General features: G+C 42.0%; 1 protein-coding gene across 4 annotated transcripts in view; it reads right to left on the reverse strand.

The window, feature by feature from the left end:
- The window catches only part of sipa1l2a (signal-induced proliferation-associated 1like 2, genome duplicate a), an 88,843-nt gene that overhangs the window by 18,229 nt on the left and 48,148 nt on the right, over positions 1–22,466 (reverse strand). For 2 of the 4 annotated variants that reach the window (XM_086121871.1, XM_086121874.1), the window contains exons 7-17: positions 21,865–22,022; positions 20,749–21,325; positions 15,245–15,519; positions 9,697–9,951; positions 8,659–8,805; positions 7,179–7,282; positions 7,010–7,098; positions 5,773–6,146; positions 2,873–3,151; positions 2,017–2,070; positions 676–814 (exon numbers count right to left, since the gene is read on the reverse strand). In XM_086121871.1, coding sequence (XP_085977997.1) covers positions 676–814; positions 2,017–2,070; positions 2,873–3,151; positions 5,773–6,146; positions 7,010–7,098; positions 7,179–7,282; positions 8,659–8,805; positions 9,697–9,951; positions 15,245–15,519; positions 20,749–21,325; positions 21,865–22,022 — 2,451 coding nt within the window. The remainder of the gene's footprint in view (positions 1–675; positions 815–2,016; positions 2,071–2,872; positions 3,152–5,772; positions 6,147–7,009; positions 7,099–7,178; positions 7,283–8,658; positions 8,806–9,696; positions 9,952–15,244; positions 15,520–20,748; positions 21,326–21,864; positions 22,023–22,466) is intronic. The other 2 variants (XM_086121872.1, XM_086121875.1) reach the window with 2 other exon arrangements.

Below are 22,466 nucleotides of genomic sequence, written 5' to 3' on the forward strand. Positions count from 1 at the left end.
GAAAATGAAGGGAAAGGACAAAGAGCAACCCGGACACATCTGTGTTCATTTTACAACAGAAAAGTGCTGTTTTACAGTGAAAGGCTAATGTGCGAAAATATGACCAACTAATCAGTGCGCCAAGATGCTCTGTGCAAGGACAAGGCTGCGTGTCTTCCTCCTCTCATGAGAGGAAGTGGATTTTATACAAGAATTGAGTGCCATCCAAAAATAACCCATTTGTGCATCCCTAGGGTCCCTTCCAGGAAGATAATAGATGGAGGACAGCAGGAAGGGTGCAGGGGGGAGGGGGGTTGATTGATGCAATTAATCGAGTCTGTAAGACCCAGCAACAGCAAACATCATTCCATTCTGCGCCTTTAATCCATGACATCCCAATAGAGCAGACTCAGGCTCTGTTATAAATTGAATTTACCTGTCAATAGCAACCAAGATAAAGGCTGTGGTAGGAGAGAGGAGCTGTAGCCGCAGATGTTTGCTCGGCTTTTTCTGTCTCTGTGGTTAGAGGTTATCTGCACTGGTTCAAGCTCTGAATCCAGGAAAATAGCCTACGGGGGCGTTTGCTCATATCTGAGCTTGATCCTTACAATGCTGTGTTTTCTCCTGTTAAAGTTTAACAGGTTCCATTTGCACTCACGCCACGCAAGATATAGTAAGACTAGTTGGTGGCCTTACCTTTTGACCCCTGCCTCCTCCTGGTGGACTGTCGGGTAGCATCATTTTCACGTATTCCTGCTTTGAAAGTCTCTGTAATGATTTTTCATCCCGATCGGCGGCCTGGAGGCGGCAGGCGGCCTCTTGTGCATACAGTTGCCTAAAGTCAGAACAGAGGGCACACAACAGCAGAGCTCATCAGCAGGGTCATGCAAGCCACGTCCTACAGGGAAGGCTTTGGGCCAGGCAGCCTGGGGTCAGATATTGAAGAAACTATGTCAGTATCACACAAGGCAACTGGGGTGGATCTTATTTAGCATGCCAACATCAGGCTTCAACAGTGTGTGAAGGAGCAGAACCGAAAAGTGTGAAGAACACAGACAAGCACCGTGAGAGGGAAGGAGGGGAGGGAAGGGGAGAAAACCGGGGTTTGCAGATGAATGACATCCAGAAAGAAGTGCAAAAATATTAGACTCTGGAGGAGTGTTCAGACACCACTAGAGGAAGATGTAAGAGCTGCGGGACTTAGAAGAGGTGGCATGTTTTGGTTTGTGGACGGTTGAGGACATTCAAATGCTTTTGAGAGCGAACACTCAGATTTGAGCGACCTATCCGGTGAAGTCATCTTAAGTGAGCAGCCAGTGAGGATGATACAGTGTCAGCACTGCTCTTGGCAGAGTGTAAGATGGCTGCAGTGGGAAATTGCAACACACGAGCCTGGCTACAACGCTTGCACATTGACACGTGCACGCGTGTTAAGAGTTGCACAGAGGGAGACCATTCACACGCCACAGCTCCCGCTAAAAGATTATGTAATTATTTGGGCTATACTTTGTAGTAGAACCATCTTTTGTGTTTTGTCCTGGTTCTTTACTGTGGACATTGATCAGTCACTATGACAAATGTGTTGCTCATTGTTTTGGGCACAACCTTGTCATATGAGGGATAACTATAAATGTATTCATTATAGCTTCAAGTAAAACATCTGCTACCGCTGGCAATCCTGTAAAATAATAACAATAGAGTGTAATGTTTACAGTATGTTAACCTGCCAAACACTCAACCACCTTGTATAACGATATTGTCATTATCCAGTTGGAACCTCACAGTGTAGTGGCTGAGGGGGTTGACGCAAGGACTTTTGGGTAAGCATTATGCTGCAGTAGAAATGCCACCGCCACTGATACACAAGTCATTAACCTCCACTTATAGAAAGCAATAGTCTTGAGGGAGTGATGTGGCAGTCTGGGAAAAGGGAGGGTGCGGTGTGTGTGTGTGTGTGCGTGTGTGTCTGTATATATGGGGGAGGGTCACAATGGTTCAGAGCTCGGGCCAGAGGGTTGATTTCCACTGATTGTGTACCTTGCACGCTCAGACAGCATTTCGAGAAGGAGGGCTAACAAGCTCTCAGCTCCTCTGGAACAAGAAGGAGTTAGTGGAAGAGAAAAAAAATGGCATTAGGAGCACCATTACAAATACGGGCTAGTGTTGGAGCAGGTCAAGAGAAACTTCATTATGTTCGAACAATATCCGAAAAAAAATATTACACCATTCATCAATAAGACAAACTTGTGTTAGGTAAAATAAATAATAAACAACCCAATGGGGAGGATAACTGAATTAGGGACCTTTTTCATAAGCCTGCAGAAGATGACTTCAGCACATGTGATCAATCACATAGCTCTTAAAAACCAAATTTTGTAGAGTAAATGAAATTATTTAAAATCTGGAGCAAGGATTTCCCTTTTTCTTTTGAAAGAAGCTCCAAGTTCATTTGATCATCAGTGAACCTTTGTAGGGAATAAGCTTCAACCGGGCCGAGTGATGGCATGCATCGATCTCGCTTTTGCCTTCCCCATGACTATTCTGTACTTGCCATCCCGTAGCAATGTGTGGATATCTCCTTTGCATCCACAAGAGATCTGCTACATGCTCAGACTGGCAGTCCGCAGGGATCCGCCTTCTCGGAAACGATCAATAACCACAAGTGACATGTGCCAAGTGTATTATGTCCGCGGCTTCATTGAGCGTATTTATTCCGTAGCTGTCTGCCTCAATCAGGCTGAGTTTATGCACACTGGGAGTCCACTAGACAGTGGGGGTGCTTGTATTGGAATGGGTCTTGGATGTAGTTGTCATTAGTGGTAAAAGTCAACTGTAACCAATGATTCTCATGCAAAATCACATTTCTCTCTCCATCTTGTTCACAAACACTCACCCACACTCTGAAATGTTGGGAGGTTCCTCTTTGCTGTGAGCATCATCATCACCATCATTATCAGTTGCCTTCACTGGGAGATTGCCATCTGGCTGTGAACATGTCTGTTCACAAGCTTCTGAGCTGGGATCCAGGCCATAATCAGGGCCTGGCCCAGGCTGCGGCTCGGGCTCTGCACCTGAGCTGCTGGTCTGAGGGATGGTGTACACCTTGGTGGAGTCGGCGGACATACAATATCTGGCACCGCGCGCCAATGGACTGCCAGAGTGATGTGAGCCACTGAGCCATAAAGCAAAACAAAAGAAAACAAATAATGCAACTCAAAAGTTGACCATGCAGACAAAGCAGACAAAAAAATGATCAAGGCATAAACAAACATGAGATGAGAAAATGACACTTCCACTTGAGGGAATATCAGCTGGAAGAATTTATATGAGAATAATACAAATGCTTGTGTTCTTATTGTCTTGCAACATAGTGTATCCACCTCCAGTGCATACGTTTGAAAAAATAAAAAATAAGAGTCTACTGTATTCTCCCCATCTGTTACATGTGGTAGTGGATATTGGTATAATATACTCATCAAAGTTGTATCTGTTACTTATTTTCATGTGCAATTTTCTCATGTGATTGTGTAATCGCTGTGTTGTACTGCAGAGCAGTGACAAACACTTTTGTGTCAGTGAAGACTAATGGTGGGCATGATACATTTGTCAGGAAAAAAAATGATGATTCAAGTCAAATAAAAGTACGAGCATTTCCAGACAAGGCTTCAATTTATAAGTCTGGCATGCTGTAAAGTGACGCCGGTGCTCTCCTGTTAATTAATATGCAGACAGTGTGAAAGATTACGATTTCATTAACAATGAGCAGTTTGTCCCCTATTGATAAGATACAATGCACAAAAAATATTTCTTGGAAATCAGAAAATTGGACTATGATTCAAATTGAGATGTTTCATTAAAATGTGCTTTTTCTGGTTACTGGTAACTTAAAACTTAAAGTTGGCATTAGCTGACAATAGTCCCCATTTGCATATTCATGACCATCTGGGCAACACCCCTGCTGCTGCACTGTTGGTTCGAATGGTTAAAAACAATTACATGAAAAAGATGGAAAGCATCGGGTGGTCAATGGTGCTGTGATGGTACGAACTAGTTCCTTATGCTGAATGTTATTCCAGATAGAAGAGTTGGGATAGTTCCCACATGCTACTAATTTGAGCATGTAATGCAAAGATAACCATGTAATGGATGCCATAAACACATGAAACCTCGGTTCTATTTCGTAGCGACTGTAACCACTGAGTGCTAGACTAGTCTTCTTCACACCCCTCCTCTTTCCCAGATGGGTAGCAGTCTAGTGAGGGCATTTGGACAGGAATGTGTGGAAACACTCCCCGACATTGCTTGGGAATGACAACCGCTCCACCAACAATCCTCAACACAGCTGGATGAGTCAGACTGAGGGTCATGAGTAGAGCGCAAGGATGGGGAAAAAAGTCTAGCTACAGAGCCAGAAAAGAAAACATCCTCATGTCTGTGTGTTTGTTGAACTGAATGGAGGGAAGGGGTTTCTTGGTGGCAAATGTAGCACGGATATTGTATGGCAAACCATATAACGGGGAAACAGTTTGTATGTTTTATCTCAGTGGTCAGATCAATAACTTGACACACTCGAAATAAACCACAAGTGACTCAAGTCATGGTCCAGAGAAAACAATAACATCAAGAAAGTTTGAGTTGTTTATCCCCTTTTGTTCCTGGGCTTCCTCAAATCAATATTTTAAAGTGTTAAATATACTTGGCTGTGTTGTAGGATGACCTCAAACTGGCCAAGCACAAAACACCACAAACATGAGACGTTTCATGTTTTGCTCAACAATTCTGACAAATTTATCCAAGTAGATAAGACGATGCATCATCCAAATTACATTAGGATTATTATATGACAATGCATTTGTTAGGCCACAGATCTTGGTTTTGGTTGGAACAGGGGCAGATCTTGTATGTTCATAACAGCACTGGAGTTCTCATCTCATGGCAAAAACCGTTCCTATGGCTTGATAGTGCTTTCCTTCACTTGATATGACATCAGAGCAATATTGTGGTTGTCTCCAACCATGCATTTCAACTTATTTCTACTCCTATTTGACCAAGGTGTTATTTCATGTGTAATGACAACATAGTGCCATTTTATAGTGTTGGCCCTGCATCAGAAAGATCATGTTGGACTTCCAACGTATTATTCACAGTCTGTAAGTTGACACAACATCATTGAAATCATTGTTCACCATTTGGAATTTTGACGGTATTTTGTTCCACATAGCTGGTCAGTTGCTTTTTAGATCTGGTTACTGTGAAGGATGACTTGCATGTGATTCTCATTCAGGTTCATCAAACCATTCCACTGAGCGCTCATGACCTGTATGGAGGCATCTTTTTTCTCATTCATTGTTTGTGATTTGCATTGCCCACTGAGAGAACTCTTTGCTTTTGCTGTTGTCTTTATGATGGCAGGCTCATTTTTGCGAAAATTCCAACGAGTTGAATGCATCAATTTGAATGACAACACGTTCAGCTCATTTTAAAGTGTGGCAGGAGTACTCTTCACGGTTCTATAAAATTTTTGCAAGCGAGTGTGAAGCCGACAGCCATCTGGCGAGTAATTGATATACGGATATGGGAACAATTTAAATGCTCTCTTAAAATCTCCATAGAAGAGGCATCCCTCCCATACAAAATTTCATCACTTCAGTGGATGCTGAGTCCGCGACTTCATGATGTTCTACTTGCTTTAAGTTGTCCACCATATGAAACTAATTAAACAACTTGTGTTACCACACCAAAAACCAGTGCAATTAAATGTAATAATCATGTAATTTAGGTGATGTGTGATACCTCGAGTGTGAAGAGATCTCGCTCAGGTCGCCGATGCTTCCCTCTGTCACATTACTAGCCATTAAGGCAGAAGCGTAACCCTGTGGCAGGTATGGTTTGCCATGGTCCTCTTCAGATACCCCGTCCTCATGGTGCTCTGACACCCATGGGTGTCCCAGCTCCCCCACCCTGCTCTGCATCAACACCCGAGCCCCAGGGACCATGCAGGGATTGGTATCGATGCCGCTATCCGTGGAGGCCCCTTTGATGTAAGTGAGACCCAGCATATCCGGGTCCATCAAGTCTCCGGAGCCAAAGTGCTTATCATCGCTGTTGCTGGACGCGTTGCTTGACAGAGTATTGCTACTCGAGTGGCTCGAGTTCTTATCGCCCATCTAGGACAGCAAGAGAATCACAGATATACAGTGCATCAGACAAGATCAAACATTTCTTCCGAGTGTTCTAATGTGTATTACAGCCACCAAACGGGAGTATTTGACTCTTTCTTACTTTCTTTGTCCTAGTTCTGCGGAAGAAAATGTCAGCCCTGTTCACCCTAAGTGGCCCTAGTTGGGGTAGCATATAACTTAGTTTGAAGTACTGTGACTTCAACTTAAATCAACAGCCATATCATTTATTTAGTTGACTAGTACAACAGTCTAAATATAATTCTTGATATTTTTTTAAACTAAAATGAGAACATGAGCCATCATGTTTTGTTCAATTTGCTTCTTTAGAGACTGCAAAGTGGTAAGTGGTGGGGCAAATTAAAATCACACCATATTACATCAAAAAGACCTACAGTAGTCTTCTTTTAAAAAACAATGGCGAGCACATTGGGGCAAATCCTGTACAGTCCCAAGTGAATGGTGATGTAAAACCAGCTGATGTTTGAAAGCCTTGGTTCTTGTGAATGCATATACACAGCTGAGAGAAGGGCTATTGTACTGAATAGATTCAGGCTTCCGGGGAAATGTGTCTAATGAAAGAGGAAGCGAGGAGATAGGACATAACCAAATGAGCTAATGAGTGGAAATAGATCAATGTAAAGGGAAGCTAGAAGGGACAACATGAACAACAAATTGAAGTCCGTGGTTGCATCAAATAAAGAAAGTAATGCTGATCTTTACTGTGAGTCTGATCAGAGGTGAAAGGGTGGGTGGCTTGGACATTGTCACCCAAAACACTGCTCAGAAGTAATTGATCTCGAAATATGTCCATTACATGTCAAATCAAAAGAGACATCTGAACTTTTTACCCTGGAGAGCTTGTTGGGGGAGTCTTTGCTTCCTTCTCGCTGCTTTAAAGGGTTCAGGATCTTTGTGGCGGGTATGTGCCACTTGGCCTCTGCAGATGGGCATAAATTAAAAGTAGACAAAATCATCCAATCTGCACTACTTGCTTTAATGGTTGATTCGAGCACTCACCTGCCGACCTGGTCCTCTCCAGAGTGGGCTCTCTCTCCCTGTGGATGTCTCCATCGCCCCCCTGGACGTCTCCTGTATGCTCATGAAGGATAGGAGAGGGACATCTGCAGAGAAAAACATGAGGAAGGAGGCAGTGTGAGCATTGTATTCCACAAGGAGTAAGGCTTCAAGAGATTCTGTGGAGGTAATGCAATTAGTCTGCAATCACTAAGAGCCAAAACACTTGAGCTCAGAAGCAAACAAAAGACCTTTCAGATGACTCAGCATTACAGGAACTATCATGCTCTTGACAAAAAGAGGAGCCAATTTTTCCAACAGGGCGTAGAATTAAAGCTATCAGAGCAAAGTGGGGTTCCCTCTACTGCACTGCGGTCACGCTGCTTTGTGATTTATTTTTTTCCCCAGCGACCTACGCTGAAGATCAATGGACTAGTCAATGTGTCTTGTTCTGTTCTGCACGGTGTCGGCTCTGACCGATCACACCTCTTCGGATCCTTGCAAATTCAGTGCACGTTTGAGGCTGCTGATAGAAAGGCAGCAGTGTGGTGCAAGGCCTCTTGTCATGGTCTGTAACCTCTTAGAAAAGCAGTCTGCACATATGCCAGTATCAGGTCGACTGCTTGGCCTGCATAATGAGCATGATGTGACATTTTTCAACACATCACGATAAAACAGATGACATCGAAGTAACGTCAACAAAATGTCAACCTACTGGTCTCTTTGGATTTGACTGGAGGTATAATTCATTTATTTTATTTCCAAACCTACCATTTTAATTGTATAACTCTCTCCAAATTCATCAGGCTTGGATCTGACTCAAATTAGAGTCAGCATTTTTTATAATGGTTTTATCATTTCATTTCAGTGTTCTGAGAACAAAAGCAAAAGAGGGTCTGAAATTACAAAGAAAAAAAGAAACACTTATTTCAGAACAATGACAATGATCTTCCAGGGAGACATTCTGTGTGAATGAACAGTTTTCAAGCTAATTTAAGGCTCTTCCTTAACTGACGACAAGTCCATTCTGTTTTATTAACTTCAGCCAACAAAGGAATTACCGGTACTATCTTGACAACTGTGTTTGCTAAAAGACAGGATGAGACTATTTTGCTAGTTAGTGGTTATACTTGACAGCTTTTATCAGCATCAATGATAAAACAGAAAACCAGCATGAGAAGGCTTGTTCTTTTAATAAATATCAGGTTAACGGACTCAATCAGGTAAATCATGTCTATTCAAATTCTGTGCTGAATGTAGGCTAGACATGAAATCTTTTGCAAACAAAAATCCACTTCTAATGGACTCTTCCCTCATAATAATAATAATAATAACATTCCACCATCACCATTTTGAAAATTTATATGTTCTATTATTAATGTAGCAATTTAAAAAAATCAGCTTTGATTATCACAAAACTCCAAATAACTCTAGGATTAAACTATGGGGTGCAAAAAGCAGGAGCAGTTGCGTGGTCACATACCCATCATATGCAGGCTGTTGGGACCAGGAGCTGCTGCCACAGGGTCCTGGATCGCTGGAGGAGGACTGGTTACTGGGGGAGCTGCGGTAATGCTGGTCTCCCTTGTTACAGGAAGTAACCTGAGGATTCTCCAAATCCTGCATCATTCTGCAGAACAACAAAGGGCTCAAATCTGAGTGCATAAGTAAGTTATCCAATAACATGCTGACCACGAGCACACCGTGATGCCCCGGATAGTTACTGTATTAATTTAACCCTATGATTATTAATGAAGCATATGTATTCCCAAACCATGCTGCATTCAAATACGGCACACATTTTATAAAGATCGTATTTTTAAAAAGTGTGTATCAATGAAATTCAATTTTTTCATCTTTCCTATGTTTTTTTTTTTCCTCTGCCTCATATCTCCCCTCTACTACCACTTCCCCTTGGGCTGCGTCATTTGATGGTCTAGAGTGGAATTTTCTCTTTGTTTCTGCAGTAATTGGCTGAGATGAGCTGTGTCGTGCCAGCGTCGCCGTCACCTCCTCTTCGGTGGGGCGCAGAGGTGCAAGGGAGTCGTACACGGAGTAAAAGAAAGAATGGAAAATAGAGTGCTCCCACTGACAGAGCCCGTGATTAGGCAGAGGAGGTGACTGTTATCCCAGTACAGTCAGAACAGGCATAACCACAGGGGGTCATTTTGACACTGTGAAAAGGTTATCATGACTGTGGGGCTTTCATTAGGATGAACAAATCACTGCTTTGCATGGCTGGATGGAGATGCTATTTGAAAAACTAGACCGGTAGCTTCTATCCAAAAGAGACGCGGTGAAATCGTGGTGACTAAACTGTTCCATTCATATTCATGTGATAACCCAACACAAAAACACCACTTCATGAGTTTCATTTTACCATCCATCCATTTTCTATATAATTACACACTACCCTCCACCTGTATATAAGGAATGATTCTTGCCCTGGAAGAGGAATGTAGTTCTGATGTAAGCGATGCTTTATACGTAATCAACTTTTTAAAAATGACAATGAGAGTACCTGGATCCATCTGGTAACTTCCTATCAAAGGATGTGCTTCGTGGGATAGCGGCCTGATGCTGCTGTAGGATCTGCTGACACTGGAGGCGGTCAGGACCCTGAGTGGGTGACCCTCTGGACAGAGGAGCTCCAGCCGCCGCGGGCACCCGATGCCAGGTGGTGTTCCTTCTGAAGGGTGTCTTGTACTCGCAGGGTGTACCCTCACTGTCGACTTTGTACTCCACCATGGGAATACGATACAGCTCAGAGCAGCCCCTGAGAAGAAGTTCAATAAAGACAGTTCGTGGTAAGCCACGAGTCTGTGGAATATGGAAGCAACAGCATGAATTGTTAATGAAACTAGTTGCTAATAATTGCTTCGGGTAAAAGCTGTTAACAATTTACATTTTAACATTTATATCATCCATCTCATCAGAGGTCTTTGAAAAAGCATTTGAAGAAAACCCACCGTTTATACTTCTGATGACCAATTAGCTAAGTGCTAATAGTTTACAAACTGTGGCTTACTGTCTGTTGTTTTTTTTTTCTTTCAGGTTAATAAAGCTACCCTGCAAAACGGGATGAGAGACAGCAGTGAATTGGAACATAATGTAAACATTATGCTAAAAGATGCTAAAAGGTTCTGCGGAGTTGAGGCTTGAGCTCAAGACTTGATTACAAATAACATGGAACATCAAAGCCTTATTAACATGTAAATTGGTGCATAGTTAATATGAGAAAAATCTACAATTAAATCAGAGGTAATTTGCTGTGCATGAAAAATATTTCCCTATAAAAAAATAAATCATTATATTTCTCCTAAATATTATCTGCATTTGGCAATTGAAATAATACGGTTAATTTAACTGATGTAATACCGTTACTAATAAATACAATTACATAGCTACAATAATGGCATGGATTATTATACCATGTGTTATCAAAATGCATAACAAATACGTACTACCAAACAACAACAACAAAAAAAGGTGAGTTGTTTACTGTTTTTTGTTTTACACATGTGATTGGATCATACATACACCAACGCTTTGACTATAATATTAAAGCTGACAATCCAAGGGACCTTTTCTATGGCCATCAAGATGCCATTATTGTGATTAGCAGAGAAAGTCTCTGAAATAGACAGACCTCGGATGCTGGTTCATGCAACATTATTGGTGGAGTGTGAGCTACGCGTATATTTGGGGGGAGAGGGATTACAGGGTGACGGGTCAGGGTTAACCATTCTGGATGTTTTGCAAGCTCTCCACATGCAAGCTTTCCACATCTCAAGCATGACCCTCATGATTGCACTTGCCTACCCCACTAAAGTCTATTTTCCAGAATGCACTGAGGGTTGAAATCTATGTATACATAGCTGCGGTCACAAAAGCACAAACAGAGGGGCTTGAGGAGGGCTCATTGACTGATTGTGAAGGGGAAAAGTAATCCATGTAAGACGCTTTCATCAAACTGGGCCATGGCTGGCTGGCTGTTTACAACTGGGTAGTCGAGCGGGGATATGGGTGTCACATGAGCCAGCCTTAAAATCATGCTCCACTTCTTCCATCTCCACACTGTCACCCAGCTCACACCCATATGGCCAATATCAACATCCCATTATCGTGAAGTACTGGAAGTGGTTGCAATAACATCCTCCAGATCTTATGCTTTGAATAATTGATTGGCTTCATGTGTGGTATGAAGCGTGCATCATAAGTTTCACGTATGGAACTGTAAATAATGGCTGACACAGCAGCATTTTACATTCTGTTATACCATTAACTGGAGAGGGGCGGTGATGGTAGTGTAGTGGTTCAGATCACTCTCCCAGACTTAATCCTCTAATGCCGATTACCCCGTATTATGGACCTTGCCACTTTAGCGTTTTGATATCTGGAGCTCTGGGCAAGTGGTATAGAACGTAATGAATGGATGAAACATTTGCTTCTGTGTTGTATTACTGAAGATATTGAAATCTCTTATCGCTCAACTTTTTTTAATAGTGCTGGGTGGAGTTGAGGGGCGGGAACGGGGATGGAGGAAGTGGCGGGAATGAGGAAAGGTGTTAAATCCTCACCATTGCTACACTTCTTTCTCCAGGACTGCTAACCCACTCATTACCTTGATGAAGTATGTGTACATGATAATGCCAGGTTGCCACCCACAATTACTCCCTCAAAGGCTAAACGTGGTTAACAGCTTGTCAATGGCAAAAGGTCTCCGTTTTTGTTTCTGGCCGTGCTATTTGCACAAGAATGATCAAGAAGTGACAAGGTATGATCTAATGTTACAGCTCAGTGCCTGCCAGGCTCACAGTTGAAAACAACCATCAGCTTGGACCAGTGATTCTTGCCTTTGAAATAAATCGGGGGAACGGTCCGTCTCTCTGTGTATAAATCAACGGCAGGAAACCAGCACTAAATCTGAGCTTTAGCATGGTGTAGGAAAAACAGACTGGTAGACACAAATGACATGGTCTGCTTCCTCTCGATCTCCAAAACTTTTACTTAAAGGCTATATAGGCCTAACTTTAACCACACTGGCCAACATGAGCTGATAGAAAAATATAATAAATACAATTTGCACCCCCCCCCCACCATGTTGTCATGTCTTTCTTTGGAGGAAGTAATGTGACAGTTTCAAGCATTTTAAGTGACGTTGCCAAAACAACATTAGTCCTTACTTGACCAGTTTTGGGGGGGTGGTGGGGGGCAATCAGCCATTGGCGCTTAACAAAATAGAATAAATGAGTGTGACAACAGGACCTTGGACCTCAGTCAGACAGCCGTCACTTCAATGACATGGCCAAGGATTGAAAGACATGCTAATCCATTCCCACAGTCCATGTCACAGCAAAGAGCCAGAGAGGTTATGACCTCCACCAGGCCTTTTTAGAGCATCATTGTCCTGAGGTTCATTAGGAAGGTGTGCTCCAAAGTGAATACGTTTGCCAAAAAAAAAAAGCCTCTCAATGATTTCTTTGCCAAGTGATCAAAAAGGAAAGAAGGGCTCCAGAGTAGAATGTGGAGGGATTAAGCAGCAGATTGTGAATGTTTTTGTTTAGCAGTGTTTCCTTTCACAGAGTGTCATCACAGCAAGTGAGAAATCCGGCTTAACTTGAGTCCAGATGAAAATCAGTGATGGCACTTCAAAAGTAAAGGTCATGAGTGGCCAATTAAATATCGCAAGTAATACTGATTCGCAGAGGTCTGGAGCAGGTTGAGCCCTCTTTAAATTTGAGATAAACATCAAATACGGAGATCACAGGAACCGATACAATCATAGATCGAATCAAATGGATTGCTAATGGATTCAACATTTTACAGTGCAATGACGACGGACAAGGCTTTTGTGCTGCTGCCCTGGACTCAAACCACATCTTGCCCCCAGTGTACGGAAACACCGTCCTATGTACAAATCAGGTCAAACGCATATCTGCTTTAGATTCAGACAGAGTTCGAACAGTTTTAAGAATAAGCAGCTCCAAAACACTGACATAACAAGATCAACCTTGATAGGACAAGAATCACAAATAAAGAGGCTATATAAACTCTCTCCTTCCAAATGACATTTGGTAAAGGAAACGTGTGTCATAGAGGGCATATGAAGCAGGTTATATTGTCGAGAGGGCATGAGACCAAGTCCATTGTTCAGGTCGCCCCATCATTCAGGCCACGGGGGACTGAGTGGGCCCTACAAGCCCCAACTGAATTCCTTTCTTTTGAGATCATTGCAGAAAAAGCAGAGCACTCATTGTTGATTGCAACACTTAAGCAACTTAAAAAAATAAATAAAATAAAAAAGAGGGAGAGTTGGGACTCCTCACGATTCTTCACCCAACCACACCAAGCCTCTTGATTTGATCAAGCCATGGGAAAATATTCACAAGACCTTGAGATCGCTGCTTTTGGTTCTCATGAGCCAGCAATAATTTGTGTCTTTGGCAAAGGTCGTGGAGGGGGATACCCCAGTCAAGCTCCAAAGCACAGACCAGTATGTTGTTTTATGGTAATACCCACTAATCTGTCAAATACATCTGTTTGCTAATACCACGTCCGCATCAAATACATTTCAACATGTTTAGTGTCGTGACACCATGTAGGCACTTACACGAGGGCCCAATGCACAGCTTGTGCTATCTGCTGGAGAGAGAATCATGTCTGAAACTCTGCTAATGACCATCATCCAAACCGAGCCAACTAGCTGAAACTGGCACAATGCTCAAGCCAAGAGTTTCGGTGTCCTATGCTATAACCACCGTTTTCAGAGGCTGAACCAGTTTTTGTTGGGATGATTGTTTTGTACACTTTCAGTTTCCCTGAACTGCAATTACGACCGTATCATCGTTTATGATCACTGATTTTGGAAAGAGGATTAGCCAGCGGTTCAGTCAAAGGAGCTGCTGTGTTGGGTTTAAAGAGGAAGAATATTAGGCTACCATCTGGGAGAACAAATATGCCGTCCCTCTGTCGCCAGATGAGAAGACTGAAGTCCAAATCAGCGATCAAGCCAAACAAATATAAATGCCATGTTACTTTTCATCAAACCTCCTCATATTTTCTCTATATCATAAGGTATATTCTGTGTTGCTGCGATTGGCTGGCAACCAATTCAGGGTGTCCCCCGCCTACTGCCTCTAGACAGCTGGGATAGGTATCTCCAGCACCCCCCGCGACCCTAGTGAGGATAAAGCGGTTCGGAAAATGGATGGATGGATATTCTGTGTTGATCTCCTGCACAGTATTTTTTCCTCACACTGATATTCTTTATTTCTAGGAATAGCTGCAAATGGCAACAAACCACGAGACAATTTGGGCTTGCTTATTTGTGAGCAAATGGAAGCAAAGTTTACGGAAGACTATGAATATGAGGTTTCCCGAGAGATCTTCGAAACCTAGATGATAATCTCACTGTCGAAATAGGGAGATGAAGGGTCATAATTCAAAATGTTTCTTACTGTTCGTACGGTTCTACGCTTGGGTTGGGTCAAAGGAAGAAACGTTATTTGTTCTTGACTTGAAATTGAGACAAATTTGGCGTAGCGGTGATCTCACGGTGCTGACTGTCTCTCGCAGAGAATAGGCATTCTCACACAGTCCATTTATTCTCATCACATCATGTTGAAATATGTTCCTCTCTTTTTATTTGAGGGGAAATGGCATCTCATCATGGGTGCATGTTCCCCAAAAGCCAGCCCCTCCCACTGTAATTGCTGAAGAGAAGAATGGGGGAGGACAGAAATAAAAAGCTATTTGCAAAAGTGAAGCATGGAAGACTTGATCCATTTATCAAAATGTTCTTCCCATTATTATTAGCGTGAAACGCTGCTTGCGAGTGTGGCACAGGTACAGCAACAAACAAAGAGACTCCATGGGGAAGCAGCTGTCAACATCAAGTGACAAGCAAGTCAGCATTTCTCTCCACTAATTACCGGTACCTCAAATATGAGAGGAAATGTCAAACTAATAGACTAACATGACAATGTCCTCCGTGCACGGCAAGTTAAAAAACAAAAACAAAATAGCACTACGTAACAATGAACACAAGATAAAGTTGGATTTCTTACCTTCGAGGGGTCCCATCTTCATATGGTTGGATGATAACCACTTTGACAGCCACGGAGGTACGCAGCAGATCGATCATCTGCTCGTGGGTGAGAGTGGCGACAGCTACCTTGCAGATCTCCACCAGTCGGCTGCCCTGTCTCAAGCCTGCCTTCCAAGCGAAGCCAAAGGGCTCGACATCAGCCACGATTCCCTCAAAGTTGACGTGGAAACCGAGCTGGCCCAGGCCGTTGCGCCGCAAAGTCATCTCTATCGTCTCACAGCCTCTGGTCGTGATCTTAAACAAGAATAAAAGTCAGTCGGATAATTATGTGCAATATAATCACTGGAATAAATTACGTGTTTTTTTTTTTTATGCATCTGAATATGAGCGCAATTATCAGATTGGAGTGACTCCATTTAGGGAAAATGGTGGCTTACATTCCATTGATTTGGATTGATTTCGTAATTGCATGCTGTCAATAACGCAAACAAATTCCAGGTGTTAACGCTAGATTGCCTTACAACAAAGCTCAGTCAACCCATTCCAGTTCAGCATCATTATCGAAGTAAACGCAAAAAAAAAAAAAAAAGAGGCTGAGGATAAAAGCACACAATCTATTTTTAGCTTGACAACATAATTTGACCAAGCTATTCGTAGGTCTCACTCCAGCATGAATGCACCGTGTTACTGGATGCTTTCCCAAAAGTGTTTTCTGTAGAAGCGCTGGAGAAGAAATCACACTGCACTCAATGAGCTTTAATCACTCGCCAGATTAGTCCCGGCTCAGTTGTGGTTGACTGCATCAATATACCTCAGAGTGGCAGCTGGCTTCAGGGACACATTAACTCAGACTTTGGCCTGTCAACACTTCACTAGATTCTCACACTAGCAGAAATCCTACCCTGCTGTGCGAGTGGAGCCGGAACAACCATCGTGGACTCTTACAGATGAACTGTGTCCTCAAAGTGAAACACAGAATACGTTTGGTATGATGTGGATTCACTAGTTTCTTCATCATTTTATTTTCCCATTGGCTAATAATTATAATCATAGTCGAGTGCTTAAATCAATACAAACAAGGTTTTTACAGAACGGAAAACTAAGGGGAAAACAAAAAGATTCGCAGACTAAGTTGTCATTCTGCAAAAACCATCATGGGGGAAAAAAAGGAAACTATTTTGCTCTAAAATTCTGAGGGTCTAGAGAAAAATGTGTGAGAAGAATATGTGGAAAGTTTTTCAGGCCATCAATGGAAAACATACTGCTCTTTGTTAGAAATTCACTGAGCCTGTCTAATAGTTTCCCAAACAGCTCTTTTTTTAGTCAGCCCATAAAACGAACGTGCCTATGTCCTTCTCTCAGTGACGCACAGGTAAGACTTTTTTAAATAGACTTTCTGCATTTCAAATTGTACCTCCGAGTGAAGAAGTAGTGTCACTTTTGCAGGAATACTGCATGCTGTTGCCAGGTACCGGCAAATGCAAGACTACCTGCACAGGGGCATGTATTAAACTGATGCCGGATGATTGACAAGTTTAATAACGACGGAAAATTAAAGTTTGTTGGCAAAGAAAAAGTATGCCGACAAAACCATGGAACCGGAAATTATTTCCACCACACTGAGCATAGATTTTTGTTGTCCTTGCTTCTAAAATACGGAAAAGTGATTAAAAAAAAACAATAATAAAATAAGGAAAATTTCAATGTACACAGATTTGTTATGTGACTTAACTGATCTCCGAACCAGTAATCCTCCGTACCAAAGTGTTATGTTTCGGTCTGGTTACGTTTGGTTTTGATTCCTCATGTGCCCTTTTTTCGCCACCTGTTCTCGTTATCAGTGTTCCTTGTGTGTAACCAATCAGCTCCCTCAACCCTTTGTGTCTTGTCCAGGTGTTTCTCGTTGTCTTGTCACTTAGCTTGTATTTAGTTCCCTGAGTTTCTGTCAGTCTTTGTGGGTCATTGTGAGCTGTAAGTATGTGAGCATACGTGTGCTCCTGTCATGTTTTGTTTCCTGTTATAGTTTGGTTTGATATTTGTGATTTCCAGGCATTTTTTTGAGTACTTCGACTTGAGTGTTTTTTTACCATTGTACTCCTGTGTGTATTTTTAGTTAAATACATTCTGGTCAATCCACCCTGCTCCTCCCAGCCTCCCGGATTTTTGGGGTCCTCCAACTACCATCACGCAAAATGTGACACAAAGTTCATCATTGGTTGGAGGACGTGATTTATTGTTTATACCTTTTCTTGTTAAATTTCTTAACTTCCATTTTAGTCTTAAATCTAGTTAAGAATGTTAAAATGTTGGTCAAAACTTTGCCTGCTAGTAAAACAATTCTTCATGACGCTTCAATGGGTGAAAATGAAACAAAGGCTAATCATTGTTTAGCAGTCATTAGTCACTTGAATGTAGCAGAGACTTGTCACCGATGTCAGCCAATTAGTTTCATTGTGATGTGGCATGCGACCAGAGATTGAACCAAAAATAATCTCAAGGGCAATACATAATGCATAAAGCTTTGTGACAAAAAAAACAAAACAAAACATTACAATGCAGTAGAGCAGATTAAAATGTTATAACCTCTACAATCCAAATCCGAGCAGATTTAGCGCCACAATATGTACAATAATATATTAAAAAAAAAGAATGCTTTCATCGTTCATATAATTTTTTATCCATGCTCACACAGGAAAGTGAAAAGAAAAGGACCACACGCAGTACTGTGATGACTTGTTCAATAAAATCCAAATACGAGGCCCCCAAGCGCACCGACACCCTGGAGAGCAGGATGTTATCACAATCACAAAGCTTTTAGTGTTCTCACACAGGCTGCACGGATTTGTCGTGGCCAATCTACTTGCTTCACAATACATCACTGGCTCGACTGTCTGGAAACTCTTACTCTGAAAACCGAATTGGATCAATTTCCAGGACAAAACGATGGACACCTTTTGGATTAAATTGGGCAGGGTCACCTTACTGATGTACACTTTATAAGGCAAGCACAGATTGCACTTGCTTGCTCGTCGTACTTTTCATCTTTGGGAAATATCCGTCACAAATCCCACGGATAAGAGCACTGCGAATGTGAGTGAGATTAACATGGCCAATGAGGAGGAGATGTCAATCTGGCCTTCTCTGTTCTTTCATGTGATGAATGTATCTCACTCAGGAGACTACTTTGCAGAATCTTACAATCATTTGGGGCCTTAACATTATGCAAAATCTGCGTCCTTAGGCTGCATATTTTTACCACTTACTTCTCCCTTCTCATTTATAATCTCTGCGCAACTGTGCTATTGTTCTACTATTAGGGTCAAGAATTTCTCTGGAAAATAAAAGGAAAATATCTTTTTTTCCCCAGCATTTGTCCATCCATCCATTTTCGGATCTGCTTATCTCACAAGGGTCGCGGGGTGTACTGGAGCCTATTTCAGCTATCTTCGGGTAGCAGGCGGGGTATACCCTGAACCGATTGCCAGCCCATCGCAGGGCACACATAGACGAACAGCCATGCGTGCTCACACTCACACCTCGGGACAATTGAGTGTTCCGTTACCCTGCCGTGCATGTTTTTAGGCCGGATCGAACCCCACAGCTCTGCTCACAGGTTTGTGCCTGATATATTCAACTGACTATCAATTGAAAACATTTGCAAATCATTGTGTTAGTGTTTATACATTTCAGGTTTGAATTGAGGGAATTAAAAGAAGATCTTCTGGTGTTCAGTTCCTACAACATACTGGACTGAAGGAATCAATGCTGTGGCCAGAACTAAAGCATGTTGTACTGTCTAAACCCCAAATGACACAGCAATGAACATAAACAGAATGGAGATGGGCAGACTAAATGTTTCACTCTGAAAAGGAGTCACAAGTCACAGCTGTCTACTGTTAGCCTCTCAGATCCAATAGCTGTGACCGTATTTCCTCTCCCCAAACTGGGATGTGCCCTGTTAAAGATGCATCCCTCATAAATTTATCAATTAAAAAATAGCCCCAAATCTCATCCATATTGATTGTCAATTCCATTTAATAATGTATTTGTTCCCCTAATGATTTCACTGAGGTGAGAGCAACACATCTAAATATGTGACCCAAATAATTGGCACCAAGCTGGATGTGAGTGATGACTTTGAGCCAAAAATAACTCGCAGGGTTTAAATCCTCTTTGGGCTGCTCATTTTGAGGCTAAACAGATTTTTAAAAAATGGAGGAATGGGGTGATACTAAAGTATTACTCATAAAATGAAGAAAATGATGTTCGAGTCGAAACATATGAGACGTAGGAAAAGGGATTGCGGTGAACCTACAATGGCAGAGTTATTTTGGCAGAATGAATTGCGTTACCACAGAAATACATAGAATGGTACAAAAAGACTCTTAGTTTGAGATATTCGATTCTCCTACAAAAGGTAACACTGTGTGATTTGCCCTCCTGCTATTGTGAAACGCTAATGACAAGTACCAGAGGGCTACTTCTTTAGACTGCACTGTGCCATTCATGACCCTTAAATCAGCACACAAAATTTACATAACGTCAAATGAGTGTGAATAGCAGTGGCACAGTGGACGCATTGTTAGCACGTCTGCTCTCTCAGTGCTGAGGTTCGGGGTTCAAATCTCAGCGCCACCCTACGTTGGTGGGGATTGCATTATCATTTTGTACTTGTTCCAGATACTCTGGCTTCTTCCCACATGAATTTATTCCAAAAACACGCATGTTTGGCTAATTAAAAACTGAACCGTCCATAGGTGTGAATGTGAAGAATCGTTTGTCTAGAATGGGTGGAGAGTGGTCCAGGGTGTTCTGAGCCTCTCATCCAAAATCAGATGGGACAGGCTCCAGCACACTTATAACCCAGATGAGGACTAGCACTATGGAAATTGAATGGATGTAGTGGTAGCAGCATCTTCGTAAATGCCAACAAGGGCTTTAATGACTGTGAGCTTGCCAATGCAACTAACCCGAATGAGTATTAGCAAATTTGGAAACCAACACCAAACAACAGTTGTGCGATAAACTGCGTTCCATCTTTGTAAATCCAGAATAAAAATCTTTTATAGAGTGGATAGAACAAAGCTACAGTTGGCTCATAATGCGGCAACATCAGTGCAGACCTTTTTCCCATAATTCAGATAGCATCATTTGATGATTTTTTTAAAATTAATTTATTCTTTAAAGCCTAGATTTGCATGCTCACAGATTACCATAATGTATAACAGCAGGCACATTCCAATTATCCAATTATTTATGAACTGTGTGACATGTTTCAACAAAGCAACCAGGTCGTAAGGTTGTCAAACACACAAAATTTGAATGACATCCAAATCACTCTGTGACTTGTGTTCTGCACACACACTCACATACACACACACACACACACACGAAGCTCTCCATCGAATTATAATTTGGCTTCCATGGAAACATTTGGAGCATAACAAATCATCGCAACTGATTTTCAAGAACAAGGACTTTAAATTGAAAGAATTATCGTAGCTGAGGCTTTGATGGATTTACCTCTAATCTTTGCACCATCTCCCGGATGTCTTCTCCGCAGTTGTCATGGGCAGACAACATGACACACTCCCCGCGCTCGTAGAAGATCTTTATACTCATAATCCCTGAGGTCCATCCAATGACATCGCGACAAGAGCAGTTGAAAACGACATTTTTTGATTCCTCCTCAATGAGCACAATGAACTCGTTGGATATGCCGAGCAAGCAGTCCACATCCAACGACTGGCCAAAGTCACGGGCCCGAACGCTCCACGTGATGGCTCCAACACTGAGCACATGTGCATCCTTCCTGGGTTTCACTTTCTCCTTCTTCTTGGCCCCGAGGTTAATGAAGCTGAATTTGACAGCAGAGTCAATCGTAGCAGTGCTAACAAAGTTTTCCGCCAGGTCCTTCAGGTACTCCTGCCGCGTACGGGTCGCCATGGCTCGGAATTTCTCTGACTTATGCGCTGCATTTTCTCCATTTATGACTTTGGCAAGCAGGAAGTCCCTAAAAACTGCAGACTTTGGGAAGGTCACAGACTTCGGAATCGGGGGGCCAAATGGCGGCACATCTTTTGACCTGGACACGGCAACACTGGAAAACAAACATGAAACGAATGCTTTAACTCAATTGCTAACATAAAAAGCATCTATTTAAAATGTGGAAATGATATCACTGTGAGACATAGTCCAGTTCATTTTAATCTTCCTCTGTCAACAAATGCTGAGATTTTATGTCAACTTCAAAATCACTCAGAGAAGACTTTTTTTTTTCATCATAATTTCCAGGTGTCATGATAACAACTGTATCATTATTGAGCAGATCAAAAGACTCACTTATTATTCTTCTACTGTCAAGTAGCTACTACGAAGCCACAGCAGGAAACGGAACAACGAGTAGAAAATGATCATTACGCTTACAAATGAATCGGCATTAGAAAATGTGGCATGAAGACATTCAGGCAAAGCCAATCCAAGGATAAACACGGCTACTTTGTCCTGAGGATATTTAATTGCCTCTCATTCCAAAGTACGATCGCTGCAATTATTGGTTGATTTGACACATTGTCGCACACACTGCGCACTTAAAAGATAGCTTTCAAGGAGGCACAGAGGCACGCTTGTTTCATTTACCTGTAGCAGACATTATCAGTGCATGGATTGTGAACTTTGACGATGACAAACACATGCTGGAAATGAGAACGGATGCTCTTTGGCGTAAAAGGAAGGGCCCCGGGCTCCTGGAACACGATGGTGACGATATCATTGCCAATGTGCCTTTTCCGCAATAACTAAAGACAAGATAACAAGGAAGTTTAATACAAGGGGGGATGACACATTCAGTAATAAGATAGGCAGTCTTTATTTACCGATCTTCATATGACTTTAGTTTCTTTTAAACTTCGAATATGAGCTCTATTCACAAAAGGATTAGCACAGTAAGTCGAGGACTTTAGGATAGAGAACGTCGGTTCCCAAAGCCTAATTTAAACAGCCTCGTTCGTTGAATTGTGAACCGATTTTCAGTATTAAGTCAATTTAGATAAAGCTGAAATTGAGCTTTAAATCGAGTGACTCAACTTTGTAACATACAATAAGAAACCAAAATCACGAGTGTCTGAAGGCATTTTCCTGTGTATTAATGTCAACACAGAAATGTGTGTAACAACTCAATTTGTGGACCTTTATGATTGTAGAATTATGGCACCAATGGTTGTCAAGCAACGGCCACAATC

Source organism: Hippocampus guttulatus, chromosome 10 (assembly GCF_054856545.1).
Source record: "Hippocampus guttulatus isolate MCC_2025c chromosome 10, RoL_Hgut_1.0, whole genome shotgun sequence".
NCBI classification, from domain to species: Eukaryota; Metazoa; Chordata; class Actinopteri; order Syngnathiformes; family Syngnathidae; genus Hippocampus; species Hippocampus guttulatus.